The sequence below is a fragment of the Pseudophryne corroboree genome, chromosome 9 (genome assembly GCF_028390025.1).
Source record: "Pseudophryne corroboree isolate aPseCor3 chromosome 9, aPseCor3.hap2, whole genome shotgun sequence".
Classification (NCBI taxonomy): domain Eukaryota; kingdom Metazoa; phylum Chordata; class Amphibia; order Anura; family Myobatrachidae; genus Pseudophryne; species Pseudophryne corroboree.
The window spans coordinates 285937761-285951456 of record NC_086452.1 but is presented as its reverse complement, the minus strand read 5'-3'; the positions used below and the strand labels follow the sequence as shown (position 1 = coordinate 285951456).

General features: G+C 44.4%; 1 protein-coding gene across 2 annotated transcripts in view; it reads left to right on the top strand.

Annotated features, from left to right (window-relative positions):
• Nucleotides 1-923: 923 nt before the first annotated feature.
• The window catches only part of RBFOX2 (RNA binding fox-1 homolog 2), a 1097056-nt gene continuing 1084283 nt past the window's right edge, over nucleotides 924-13696 (top strand). Inside the window, exon 1 of one of the 2 annotated variants that reach the window (XM_063940332.1) lies at nucleotides 924-1032. In XM_063940332.1, the coding sequence (XP_063796402.1) occupies nucleotides 1018-1032 (15 nt within the window). In that variant the 5' untranslated portion in view covers nucleotides 924-1017. The remainder of the gene's footprint in view (nucleotides 1033-13696) is intronic. The other variant, XM_063940334.1, reaches the window with a different exon arrangement.

The following is a 13696-nucleotide window of genomic DNA, read 5'->3' as shown; positions in this document are numbered from 1 at the left end:
ATGTTCTTTTTTTTTACAAAAGGTGCACAATGAAGCCCAGCACGGATCTCACAGATCCGGCCGAGATTCATTGTGTTAATGTCGGCAGTGTTTTACAATTCACTCCCGTAAAACACTGCCAAAAAATACAAATGATATCGACATCGGAAAACTCGAAAATGCAGAATACGACAGCTTAGTAAATTAGTCGTAATAAATTCAAAAAGTTGCAATTTTACACTTTCGATGTCATTCGTGTTTCAACTTTAACCTCATTCGGAAAAATATGAATTTTAGTAAATTTACCCCCTTGTCTTGCCTACCCCCCTTACTCCCTTCTTTCCCTGTCTTACCCTTTTCTTTTCAGCTTTTTTTCTATCTTGCTCCACTGCTTGGAAGTATTATTGTATACATTGTGATACTTACTGCCTAATTTTTGCTTTTGCCTTCATGAAAGTATACATTTCTCCTTGTGATTTTTATGACACTGCATCTACATTTTAAGTTTACCTTTATTTTATTGCCATCTTTTTGATGGTTTCCATGCTTTTTCAACTTGCCTTGTTGGTTTTGTAAACCCAATAAAAAGTGCTTAAAAAAGCAATCAGTTTTTACTCCATACACCAAATATCTTCACCACTGTTCGTATATACAGTTTATTAGCCTCATTTATCTTTTTTTTTTTTTTTTTTTTTTTCTCCCAAATGATTCCTGGTATTTCCTCATTTATCCAGCACACATCTTCTGTCTGTAGCCTCTAATACTATTATGTTTTGTTGTTTTTCTATACATTGCACAATTTTACTATTCTATCATTTTCTCCATACTCTCTCTCACCCTCCCTGTCTCTTCTTTTGCTCACCAACCCTCTCTCCTCCCCCAGGGCGTGCGCTGAGTTACAGTGAGGACTGCCATGTCCCAGAGCTGGGAGAGAGGGAGAAGGCACTGAGCGAGACGGAGAACGGGTGAGAGCCTCCCTAGCCCCCCTCCCTCCATCACAAAGGCTTTGTCCGTAACTACTGTGTTTGTATCACTGGAATGATGTACTTATGGGTGAGTACATCTGGAGATGGGTTTCCCTGGGAGATAAATGATGGGTGATGCAGAATGACTAGGTGTAGATAAAAGACCCAAGAGATGGACAGGCAGGACTGAGCTCAGGTTACAGTCACTCACACTTATGCTTGGGACCCATAATTATGTGTTCTACTTGTGATTTGGTATTTATGTAATTTATAGCGCTATGGCATGTGATGTAGGTACATTTTATTGCAGTATTTGTAAAATATAATGTAAACATTTCTCTCTTGTATTTTTTGATATGTCAAATGGAAATGTCTGTACAGTGACAGTTTTCCATCTCTAATGTGTGATGAGAGAGAGAGAGAGAGAGAGAGAGAGAGAGAGAGAGTGTGTAGGCAGAGGAATATATCTGTGTACATATGCAGATATCTGCAGTGTGGTCCACACAGTATGAAGTGAATATCGAACAGTAACGTGCGTTCCAACCAGGTATGCAGTATATGTATAGAATTGTACAGTATATAGGTAGTGCAGTGAAAGATATTCTGTTTTCTGGAATGCAGAGCTATAGATGTCACCTGGATATTTCAAATAAGGTGCGGACAAATTTCTCTCGTTCTTTGCCTTCCATCTGCTTTAATTTGTATCACCCTCGTTGCCTACTCTCTTTTTCTGAGGATTACAGGAGGCAGTGACTGCACTACAGAGCAATGTGCCAGGCTTTCCAGGATCAGTTATATCACAGCAATGAGCAAGTGAATGCAGAAAAGTATCCAAGGAGATTGCTTCAATTGGCAGCACCACAGGGGTCTTTTACAATCAATAAAGACTTTGAAAATAGTGGATGAGTTCCCCTATTGTAGAATTGCAGCGTCTTATATTGCTGTCATTAGCTAGAGCTAGAATTTGCATGATTTGATGTGGGACTACTACTTTTTACTGCTCAAACATTATATTCATACTTAACAAGTCTTGTAAAGTTACAAAACATTTATCCTGCTCATTGATTAACTAGTTGCAATATCTTAGAGGGGGCTGGAATGTCTTCTAGTGAGATAAATATTTCTGGTGCAATATAATATAAGGTCCAATAACTCTGATCTATTGTTGTGTCGGGATTCGGTGAAAGCCGGACCGGACCAGATTCCAGAACGCCGGACAAGACCTGCTTTGTGTCTCTCATTTTAGAATGTGGGTTCAGAGTGTATAGTAGAGCACAGACCTTGAAATTCCAGGGAACAGTCTCTGAAGAACTGTTCAAAGAATAGTGACAGACAAGCAATGTACAGGACCAACTTGACAAAATCCAGGGTTCAAGGCATTGCGCTATCCACTTTGAACCCAATTTAATTGAACCAATGTGGCAATGATCACTAGGAAGCAACCCCACAGTGGACGTACAGTACAAGTGATCTTATCGATTATTCTAAATCTGCACACACTACCGGGCACCCTTTGACTGTTGCTGTCTATAGGACCTTTGTACCAATATTCACCAAATACTGTATCTATTAGATTGCAGTTTTGATGCAGAAGAGAGTGAATGAAAATATACATTAAGAACCTATGAACTTATTCATAATATTCTAGAGTATAATCCATGAGTATAGATAAGCTTAACATCTACTCTTCGAAGATTTTACATCCATTGCAGGGTTGGCAGTTTTGTAAATTATAATATGTTTAATAGCTTATACCAATATTGCATTCATTAACAAATATATGAATGTTCTGTTTCATGCAGGCTGTTTTAAAAATGCAACTCAAGGCATTGCAGTGAGAATACACCTGCAAATGCTAGTGACGTGTGTATTGTCTCATAACTATTTAAGATGTGTGTTTGGTTTAGATTCCCAAACCATATTTCTGTTTTGGTGCTGCTATTGGAAAAACCAGATTGGTGTTTTTTATGGTTTGGATCTCATCAAAGAAATTCCATTTGATTATAAGAAAATGAAAATAAATAGTGAGCAATGTTTTGTCCCTATATTAGTATACTGTGCATCATTTACATTTCTGTGTGCTGGTCTTTACAGTCTGTTTATAGATGAATTTTTATTATTTCAGTGACTTACTGTTTTTTATGCCAATACAATTTGATGCATTTCACCGCTTTGTTGACAGAAGCAGCACACATAGGGACTAATTCAGACCTGATCGCTAGGCTGCGTTTTGGTACAGCGGGCGATCAGGTCTAAACTGCGCATGCATATGCACCGCAATGCGCAGGTGCATTGCATGGGTACAAAGCGTATCGCCGCTCAACGATGGGTTTGTGCGAAGGATCCGTTCACACAGGCATTTGCAAGGAGATTGACAGAAAGAAGGCATTTGTGGGTGGCAACTGACCGTTTTCTGGGATTGTTTGGAAAAACGGAGGCATGTCCAAGCGGTTTCCGGTCGTGGACAGGCTGATGTGATCGCAGCGGCTGAGTATGTCCTGGGCTACTCAGACACTGCACAAAATCTGTTTTGTACACCTCTGCTACACATGCATTTCGCATTTGCAAAGCGAAAATACACTCCCCTATGGGCGGCGACTATGTGAACGCAGGACAGCAAAAAGCCCTAGTGAGCGAACAGGTCTGTAGTAGGCCCCTAGTGTAGTTTAGTTGCACAATATATACTCTGCATTTATTTCTGTCTATGCATAATCTTCCCTATATTTTTTGATCATCAGAAATAGCCTAGTAATTAAAATGACATACACCTGGGTATTTCAAATGAAATCATCACAAAACTGCCAAATCAGCATTACATAAACAGAGGTATTTCAAACCAAATGAAATCATCATTGCAGTATATAATACTGTAGTTTACAAATGTTGCATTGTGTTGGATTATTCTAACCCTCCACAAGTATTTCACATCAAATAGCATAACGAATTTTCACCAATATTCCAATTATCTGCATTATATAAGTACAGTCAGGCCCGGCGACAGGGGGGGTCAAAGGGGACATTTATACCGGGCCCCGCAGTACGCTCCCCTGCCAATTAAGTAAAAAAAAAAGACAATTAACATGCTGCTCCGTACATTCTCTGCCCCCACCCAACCCGTGTTACCCTGTCACTTGGCCGGGTCCTGCGCTGTGACGTATAATGCTGCACCTGACCTCCCACCAGGCACGCTGTCCAGGGGTAAAAAACACAGCCGACAGTGGCCTCCTCTCTCCCGATGACCCCTTCTCCCCCAGCAAATCCCTTTCCCGCATCCCGGTCGCTTGAGTCACCTGATGGTGTAATAATGAATGACGCCGCTGGAGCTGTGCCCACACTGTCTCTGCTGGCTGTTGCATTATTCCCTGTCCCCCTCTGCTGCAGGAGATGACCTGGCTGGCTGCAAGCTAATGACTGGTATATTTAGTTTATCTGATTGACATATATATATATATATATATATATATATATATATATATATATAAATAATTATATATATATATATATATATATATGTACAGTGTATATATGCATATATATATATATATATATATATATATATGTGCACAAATAAGGATGCACTCACCAGACTTCTCCAGGGTGAAATTGATAGATTTTAATCCAGACAGCACATACTCACAAACAGAAGGTCAACGTTTTGGCTCACAGCAGAGCCTTTGTCAAGACCAGATTACCAGGGTGCCATCTCCCTAGCACTGCTCTGAATAGTGAAACCATATATACCCTTAGTGCAGCCACACACCCCAATCATCCAATTAGCAGCATGAACAAACAGGCCATCATTAAGCTAATATCAGCCAGCTGTCACAGGATAAGACCAAATACATATACACAGCACAAACCAGACACACACATAAATTGATTTTAAAACAACTCATTGTGGCCACACAAGGAGTCTAACATCGTGTGTGGAACGCACGCCGGTACAGTGATATGCACGGCACTTCCTGTGAGCCGCGCATCACTTCCCGTCCGGCGTTGCCAAGTAACGGCGCCGTGAGTAAAGCAGACCACATTAGCTTATGTAAACCACATCGGAGTGAACAACCAAAGTATCCACTACAGATCCTCATATAGGCCAGATACATAATCAGGATAAATCAATCGATTACCTAGCAACCTGTGGTATTTGAGCTGCCACAGGGATTTCTAGACCGCATCACTTCAGGTCGCTTGTAGCCAGGCAACAAATACCCAGTTGCTAACACAAATTACGTTAACCTCAGATTGAAAAAACATTGTGCATAAATGTACACGGCTGTTGAACTCCCCCAATATATAGCAAACATACGTAAGGGTCAGCAAGAACCAACCCTATCCCCTTACTACCAAAGTAAACAGGAATGTCACAATCGATAGTATGATTAACAGGCGGGCTGCACCAATAGCACACAGGCACCCATCAGAATAGTCATCAGGGCATTGCAAGTATACACATTTAAAAATGACTAAACATAGTGCTAAACATAGATCCCCAAAACCTATAAAAAACCACAAGGAAAAATCGCATCACGAGATGCACATAAACCTAGTGGAGTACATATAAACTCAATCAAAAAAACAAAAAACACAAAAGGATCAGATGACATGACTGATAGATCACTCAAAGAGCTGAACACCCCTGCACTGTCACAAAAAATAATGAAACATAAAAATATCATGAAAAATTAGCAAAAATCAGACTGGCATCAGCCTCAGACGATGCCAAATCACAAAAACATGTGCAATGGGTTCTGTTCATTGAGTCCTTTCGGTGACATTGTCCCCAAGAAATGGATCCAATATGCCTCGCGTTTTAGTAACAACTTGTTCCTGTCCCCTCCCCTGGCAAGAGGAGGCACCCAGTCAATTATCATGGACCGCATGGTGGAAAGTTGATGCTTGAATTGCAAGAAATGTGCTGCCACCGATTTGTCAGTCTTACCGGTCAAGTAAGCCAAATGAATCGATGCGCGGCTCACAGGAAGTGCCGTACGTGTCACTGTACCGGCGTGCGTTTCACACACGATGTTAGACTCCTTGTGTGGCCACAATGAGTTGTTTTAAAATCAATTTATGTGTGTGTCTGGTTTGTGCTGTGTATATGTATTTGGTCTTATCCTGTGACAGCTGGCTGATATTAGCTTAATGATGGCCTGTTTGTTCATGCTGCTAATTGGATGATTGGGGGGGGTGGCTGCACCAAGGGTATATATGGTTTCACTATTCAGAGCAGTGCTAGGGAGATGGCAACCTGGTAATCTGGTCTTGACAAAGGCTCTGCTGTGAGCCGAAACGTTGACCTTCTGTTTGTGAGTATGTGCTGTCTGGATTAAAATCTATCAATTTCACCCTGGAGAAGTCTGGTGAGCGCATCCTTATTTGTGCACATGTATCGTGGAACTTTGTTCTGATAGGACCTGTTCCTGGATTTTGCACCCCAGCAACTGTGATTATTAACGACATGTGAGTGCGGCTCTTCTACAATGGATATATATATATATATATATACACAGGCCCGGCTCTACCCACTCAGCAAAGGGATGCAGTGCAGGTAGGCGCCGGGCAGGAGAGGCGCCTTCAATGCTCTGCATCCCTGCTGAAGCGCCGTCCTTTCCCCCCTGCTGCTGGCTGCTGCGCCTGCCCTGTCACACTGACAGGCAGCTGCAGCAGCGCCGGCAGCATGACTCCTTCCCTTCTGTTCCCTGTGACAGTGAGAGGAGTGTCAATTTTCGTTCTGACGGAAGGGGCGGAGCTACACGGACCAAGGAGGAGGAGCTACATGACCAAGGGGCGGAGCTACATGGACCAAGGGGGCGGAGCTACATGGACCAGTATAGCAGACTGTGGAAGATCTGGCCAGCAAGATTTTGGTAAGGGGATGTAAAAAGAGTGTGAGAGAGAAAGTGTGTGTGTGTATATGTATGTGTGTGTTTGTATTTAAAAAGGGGACGCTGTCTGCTGTAATGTGTAAAAAGGGGACTCTGTCCGCCGTAATGTGTAAAAAGGGGATGCTGTCTGCCGTAATGTGTAAAAAGAGGGACGCTGTCTGCCGTAATGTGTAAAAAGGGGGACGCTGTCTGCCGTAATGTGTAAAAAGAGGGACGCTGTCCGCCGTAATGTGTAAAAAGGGGACGCTGTCTGCCGTAATGTGTAAAAAAAGGGACGCTGTCTGCCGTAATGTGTAAAAAGGGGACGCTGTCCGCCGTATTATGTAAAAAGGGGACGCTGTCTGCCGTAATGTGTAAAAAGGGGAATCTGTCCACCGTAGGGGATGCTGTCTGCCGTAATGTGTAAAAAGGGGAGGCTGTCTGCCGTAATGTGTAAAAAGGGGACGCTGTCTGCCGTAATGTGTAAAAAGGGGGATGCTGTCTGCCGTAATGTGTAAAAAGGGGGACGCTGTCTGCCGTAATGTGTAAAAAGGGGAATCTGTCGGCCGTAATGTGTAAAAAGGGGGACGCTGTCTGCCGTAATGTATAAAAAGGGGGATGCTGTCTGCCGTAATGTGTAAAAAGGGGGACGCTGTCTGCCGTAATGTGTAAAAAGGGGAATCTGTTGGCCGTAATGTGTAAAAGGGGCTCTACCTGGTGTAGTGGCGCTACTGTGTGACGTAGTTTGAATAATGGAGACTACTATAATATGTAATATGAATTGGTATTATTTTGTGGCCACACCCCTTCCCCATGAAGCCACGCCCCTATATATTTTACGCGTGCCTGCGGCGCGCACTGCCCCTATTTTCCATACAGGGGGGGGGGGGCGATGCCCTCTTTTGCACACAGCGGTAAAATGTCTAGTTACGGCACTGTCTGTGTGCAGAGCCATAACTAGCGCTGCACAGAGTGTATGTGGGCAGAGAGTTCACATGCATAGGCGTGCACGGATTTCCTGCAGCTCAGGGGCCCAAGAGGCCACGGTAACCCCCCGGCCCTGCATGTAAAGTATGGGAGGGCGCAAATTTATATTTTGCAGGAGGGCGCCGAACACCCTAGCACCGGCCCTGTATATATATACATCTTTCCTCAAGGGGGAAGCGGTTCAAGGGGGGAAGTTCAGGGGGGAAGCAGTGGGGCCCCAGAGGCAGAAGGGTACCGGGCCCCGGGATTTCTATTGCCGGCCCTGAGTACAGTTACTGTATTACATTATAAAATATGTATGAATAAAAATCAATATAATAAATAACTAGTCACAACAGTGGCCCTCATTCCGAGTTGTTCGCTCGCAAGCTGCTTTTAGCAGCTTTACACACGCTAAGCCGCCGCCTACTGGGAGTGAATCTTAGCTTCTTAAAATTGCGAATGAAAGATTCGCAATATAGCGAAAAGACATCTCTGTGCAGTTTCTGAGTAGCTCGAGACTTACTCGGCATCTGCGATCAGTTCAGTGCTTCTCGTTCCTGGTTTGACGTCATAAACACACCCAGCGTTCGCCCAGACACTCCTCCATTTCTCCAGCCACTCCCGCGTTTTTCCCAGAAACGGTAGCGTTTTTTCACACACTCCCATAAAACGGCCAGTTTCCGCCCAGAAACACCCACTTCCTGTCAATCACATTACGATCACCAGAACGAAGAAAAAAACGTGAGTAAAAAACCTAACTGCATAGCAAATTTACTTTGCGCAGTCGCACTGCGGACATTGCGCATGCGCACTAAGCGGAAAATCGCTGCGATGCGAAAAAATTTACCAAGCGAACAACTCGGAATGACCCCCAGTATACAGTAATGATATAATGCACATATACTAAATTAATGCAGAATAAAGTCCAGTCTAGAGACGTAACCATGATATTTCCAGGACTGTATTACAAAGCAGATCCATAATCAGTCACACACAATACTGTGGCATTGAAAATCATACAAAAGAAATGAGCCATCAAACAAATGATGATGGCAATAAACACTTATGGAGTAAATTCCAAGCAACAACTTACCTAAATACTTGAAACAGTGTCCGTTGTAGCTAGCAGAGTACTCAGCTGCTGAGAAGGGTTCAATCAAGGGCTTAACTACCATGGGTGCAGCGAATGCAGCTGCTAGGGGGCCCAGAGCTGAGAGGGGGCCCTATCAAAGTTACATGCACTACATATAGGGGGTCATTCCGAGTTGATCGCTAGCTGCCGTTGTTCGCAATGCAGCGTTCAGGCTAAAAATCTGCATTTGTGTGCATGCGTATGGACCGCATTGCGCACGCGCGACGTACGGGTACAAAGCCCGTTGTGGTTTTGCACAGGTTCTAGCAACGTTTTCAATCGCACTGGCAGCCGCAAGAAGATTGACAGGAAAGGGGCGTTTCTGGGTGGTAACTGACCGTTTTCAGGGAGTGCTTAGAAAATGCAGGCGTGCCAGGGAAAACGCAGGCGTGGCTGGGCGAACGCTGGCGGGTGTGTGACATCAAAAGCCAACCCTCCAACGTTAGAATCATCGCACACAAAGAGTAAGTCCAGGGCTGGTCTTGTTTTGCACAAAATGTTTTTGCAGGCGCTCTGCTGCACAGGCGTTCGCACTTCTGCAAAGCGAAAATACACTCCCCAGTGGGCGGCGACAATGCGTTTGCACGGCTGCTAAAAACTGCTAACGAGCGATCAACTCGGAATGACCATCATAGTTTTCACTATTGGGTGGTAGATAGGGGTACTTACAAACTTTTGCCATAGGGCCTGCATTATATCTAGTTATGCTACAGGACTTGCTCATTGTAGTATGAAATTAACTTGGGGCATAATATATAAACTGGGGCACTGTAATGTGGCACAATATGAAGTGGAGGCACCATAGTATGGCTTCATATTAACTGAGGGAACTGTAATGTGATATAATATGAACTGGGTCACTGTATGCAACAATGGGGGTCATTCTGAGTTGGTAGCACGCTGCAACTTTTTGCAGCCTGTGCGATCAACTAGACGCCGCCTATGGGGGTGTGTTTTTTTTGCATAGCAAGGCTGCGATCGCTTGTGCAGCCCTGGCTATGCAAAAAAAGTTTTGTGTAAAACAAGACCAGGGTAAGAGTTACTTACCCTGTGCGATGAATTCAGCATTGCAGGTCCCGGAATTGACGTCAGATATCCGCCCTCCAAACGCCTCGACGCGCCTGCATTTGGATTTCCACTCCCAGAAAACGGTGAGTTGCCACCCGGTTCCGCCTTCCTCCTGTCAATCTTCTTGCGGTTGCCACTGCGACCGCTCTCTTCGCTAGCGGCGTCGCTGTCCAGTTCCGACCCGATGAAGCGCAGTGTGCGATCGGATCGGAATGACCCCCATTGTGAATTGGGAATACTGTGTTGCATATTGTGTACTGGTAGCCCTACAATGTGACATAACATGAACTACTGTAGAGCACTACTATGGTTCAGAAAATGAACTAGGGCACTACCATGGGCATAAAATGAACACCTGCTGTGGAGAGGTGCCTCTCTAGAAGCATTGAGACAGGGGCCCCTTCAAACTGTTGCTAGAGGCTCACAAAGTTCTGGCTACACCCCTGGGTTCACTCCATATTATAGAAACAGAATTTGAAGGCAGATAAGAACTATTTGGCCCATCTAGTCTGCCCCTTTTTATCCTTTAGGTAATCTTAACCCTTTTTGAACCTTAGTTCTTTGTAAGGATATTCATATGCCTATTCCAAGCATGTTTATTTTGCTCTATTGTTTTACCACCTCTAATGGAAGGCTAATTCACTCATTCACTACCCTTTCTGTGAAGTCATGTGTCCTTAAATTTCCCCTGAACCTGCCTCCCTCCAGTTTCAGTGTATGTTCTTGAGTTCTAATACTTCACTTCCTTGACATATTTGAAAGTTTCTATCATGTTCCCCCATTTCCCTTCTCTGCTCCAAACTATACATGTTAAGATCTTTTAGACTTTCCGGGTAAGTTTTGTGATGTAGACCATGCACCATTTTAGTTTCCCTTTTTTGTACGCTCTCTAATGTATTTTTATCCTTATGAATATATGTGGCGGGATATAATGCCACCCAAGTTCGGCGGACGTGCGGGATGCCGGCCGAACTCTGATTTTTTTTGAAAGGGGCAATCACTTACAAAGTTATCCTGCATGGCCACCTAACTTGGGTGGCAACATTGAATACTGAATATGTCTTTGTAGCTTTTCTGTGCGAATGCGTATGCTACCGTATATACTCATACCACGAGCCAATGCACAAGGCTCGTTAACCAGTGTACGTAGCGTGTGGGTCTGCGTATGCACGGTGAAAACGCGCACGCACAGAGGCCACTCTGTGTGGTGTTTGCACGCGGTGTGTAATATTTTTGACTTCGACAGAAGATCGACAGTGTCTAAGTTGACAATGTTTAGGTCGACCACTATAGGTCGACAGTCATTAGGCCGACAGGGTTTGAAGGTCGACAGGGATTCTAGGTCGACATGTTCTAGGTCGACAGGTCAAAAGGTCGACATGAGTTTTTCATATTTTTTTCTTTTTTTTTAACTTTTTCCTACTTAACGATCCACGTGGACTACGATTGGAACGGTAACCTGTGCCGAGTGCAGTGGTAGCGGAGCGAGGCACCTTGCCCGAAGCATGGCGAGCGAAGTGAGCCATGCGAGGGGACATGGTGCACTTTTGGGCTTCCCGGTCGCTGTACGGAGAAAACTACACCAAAAAAACATGAAAAACTCATGTCGACCTTTTGACCTGTCGACGTAGAACATGTCGAACTAGAAACCCTGTCGACCTACTGACTGTCGACCTATAGTGGTCAACCTAAACATTGTCGACCTAGACACTGTCGATCTAATGATCCACACCCATCCAAAGAGATGGTTCAATAAATTAATTCTCAAATCATCATGAGTTCCTTCTCTTTGTACACTTATTGTCTTTAATAATATTTTGATTATTATGTGTACTTTCTTTATAGGTGCTACCCCAATGCTTAAGGTTTAAGACCCACAGTATCAAACGAGAAGGGAGAACAAAAGAAGCATATTTTGGGGGTGCACACTGGAACCAAATAAAATATTAAAATTACTTGCTTTTGGGGGGCGTGGCCTAGCGGTGGTCCGGAGAGCACGTGATTCTGCAGAGCTTCGGCCTGCCAATCCTTTTTTCTGCTGCCAGCAGTTCTCCACTTAACTCTCTAGTCCCCAAGGGGCTCCTGGAGCTGCCCACAGTGGCCCGGGATAGTCCCACGGAGCCAGGAGACCTTTATAAGGCCTCTGCAAGTTGCAAACTTCCCACGGTCCGGAAGCCGCGACCTCAGTTAGCAGCCTGAGCCCGCTGGGGATGCACCTCTGGTGCGGTTCTCCGGAAGCGATGCTACACACCTGCCGCATCGTCTGTGAGGAGCTGGAGGCCTACCCACTCCCTCTGCCCTCTATCCTTGTTGGGGAAAAGTATTTGGGCTGAAAGAAGGAGCACTTATTACCCGTGGAAGAGGAAGACACCTGCGCTTCTGGAGATGTGAGTGCCTCTCATTATAGTGCCTGATCCCCTGTCCAAGCTTCTTCCTGATTGCTTCTGGGTCTCTGTAGTTCTGGGGGAACCCTATTATCTCACCAGCCCCCCTTCTACCTTGGAGGGGAGAACTTCCTTAGGTTTCTTCTGAGGCATTCCCATAGAACATGTTTCCCAATATGAGTCAAAATATAGATACAAATATTTCTTTGAGACTCAGAAAGCTGCTCACACCTCTAATCCGTTATCGGGGTCCCCTGCCTCTACCCCTACCTCTCCGGCAAGTAATCCTCCATGTCCTCCCTCTGCCTCTGGCTTTGATCCTGAGTGTGATGCCTCTTTTACAGTTAAAAGTAAAACACTATACCAGGTGATGACAGTATTCAAAATGGAGTTGACTCAAGACCTCATGGCTGCTATACGTGAGGTCAAGATGGAACTGGGTGCTGTTGAAGAGTGCATGGATCACCTTGAACGAAACATGGGGGAGCTGGTCTCGTCCCACAACGATCTTATCACAGCTCATGATCAACAGCAAAGTGAGCTGGAAGAATTTAAAGACAAGATTGCAGATATAGAGTATCGTTCTCAGCAGAATAACATCAAGATTTGAGGCATACTGGATTCGATGTCCAATTCTGAACTGGTGGGACATGCTCTATCATTATTTTGGAACAGAGATCTGCTTATCAACAGAATTCATCGCCTTCCCAGACCACGCTTTGTTCCTTCTTTGTTTCCAAGATATACACTTCTGAGGGTCCACTTTTATCTACCACAATGGAGCGTATTCTTAAGGCTGCTAAATCGGATGGAGACTTGGATTCCGATATCCTGGGTGTGTTGCAGCTCTTCCCAGACTTTTCTGCATTAACCATTGCCAAACGGAGATCGCTCTTTCCCTCACCTCAGCCCTTCGTGCTCAAGAAATCACTTATTTTCTGGATTTCTGGAAAAGTTAATAATTTCATATGAAGGTTCATCATACACCATTTCACCCCTGGATGCTGGAGTCAAGCTTCTATTGGAGTGAGATATTTCCGTCAGCTTACCTTCTGGCTCTAAGAAACAGTCTACTCTGTTCCGACTGGTTAGTCGCTTAAAGAACAGGTTTACCCATACTGGCTTCTCTGTCAGACTGTATGTCTGATGCAGAGCCGGCCATAGGCATAGGCAAACTAGGCAATTGCCTAGGGCATTTGATATGCCTAGGGGCATCAGCAGCTTCTGCTGATTAAAATGATATGCGGCATGCCTATATTCTGTGTGTAGCAATTCATATGCAGATACAGCCACATATATAGGAATGCTGCATATAATTTTAATCAGCAGAAG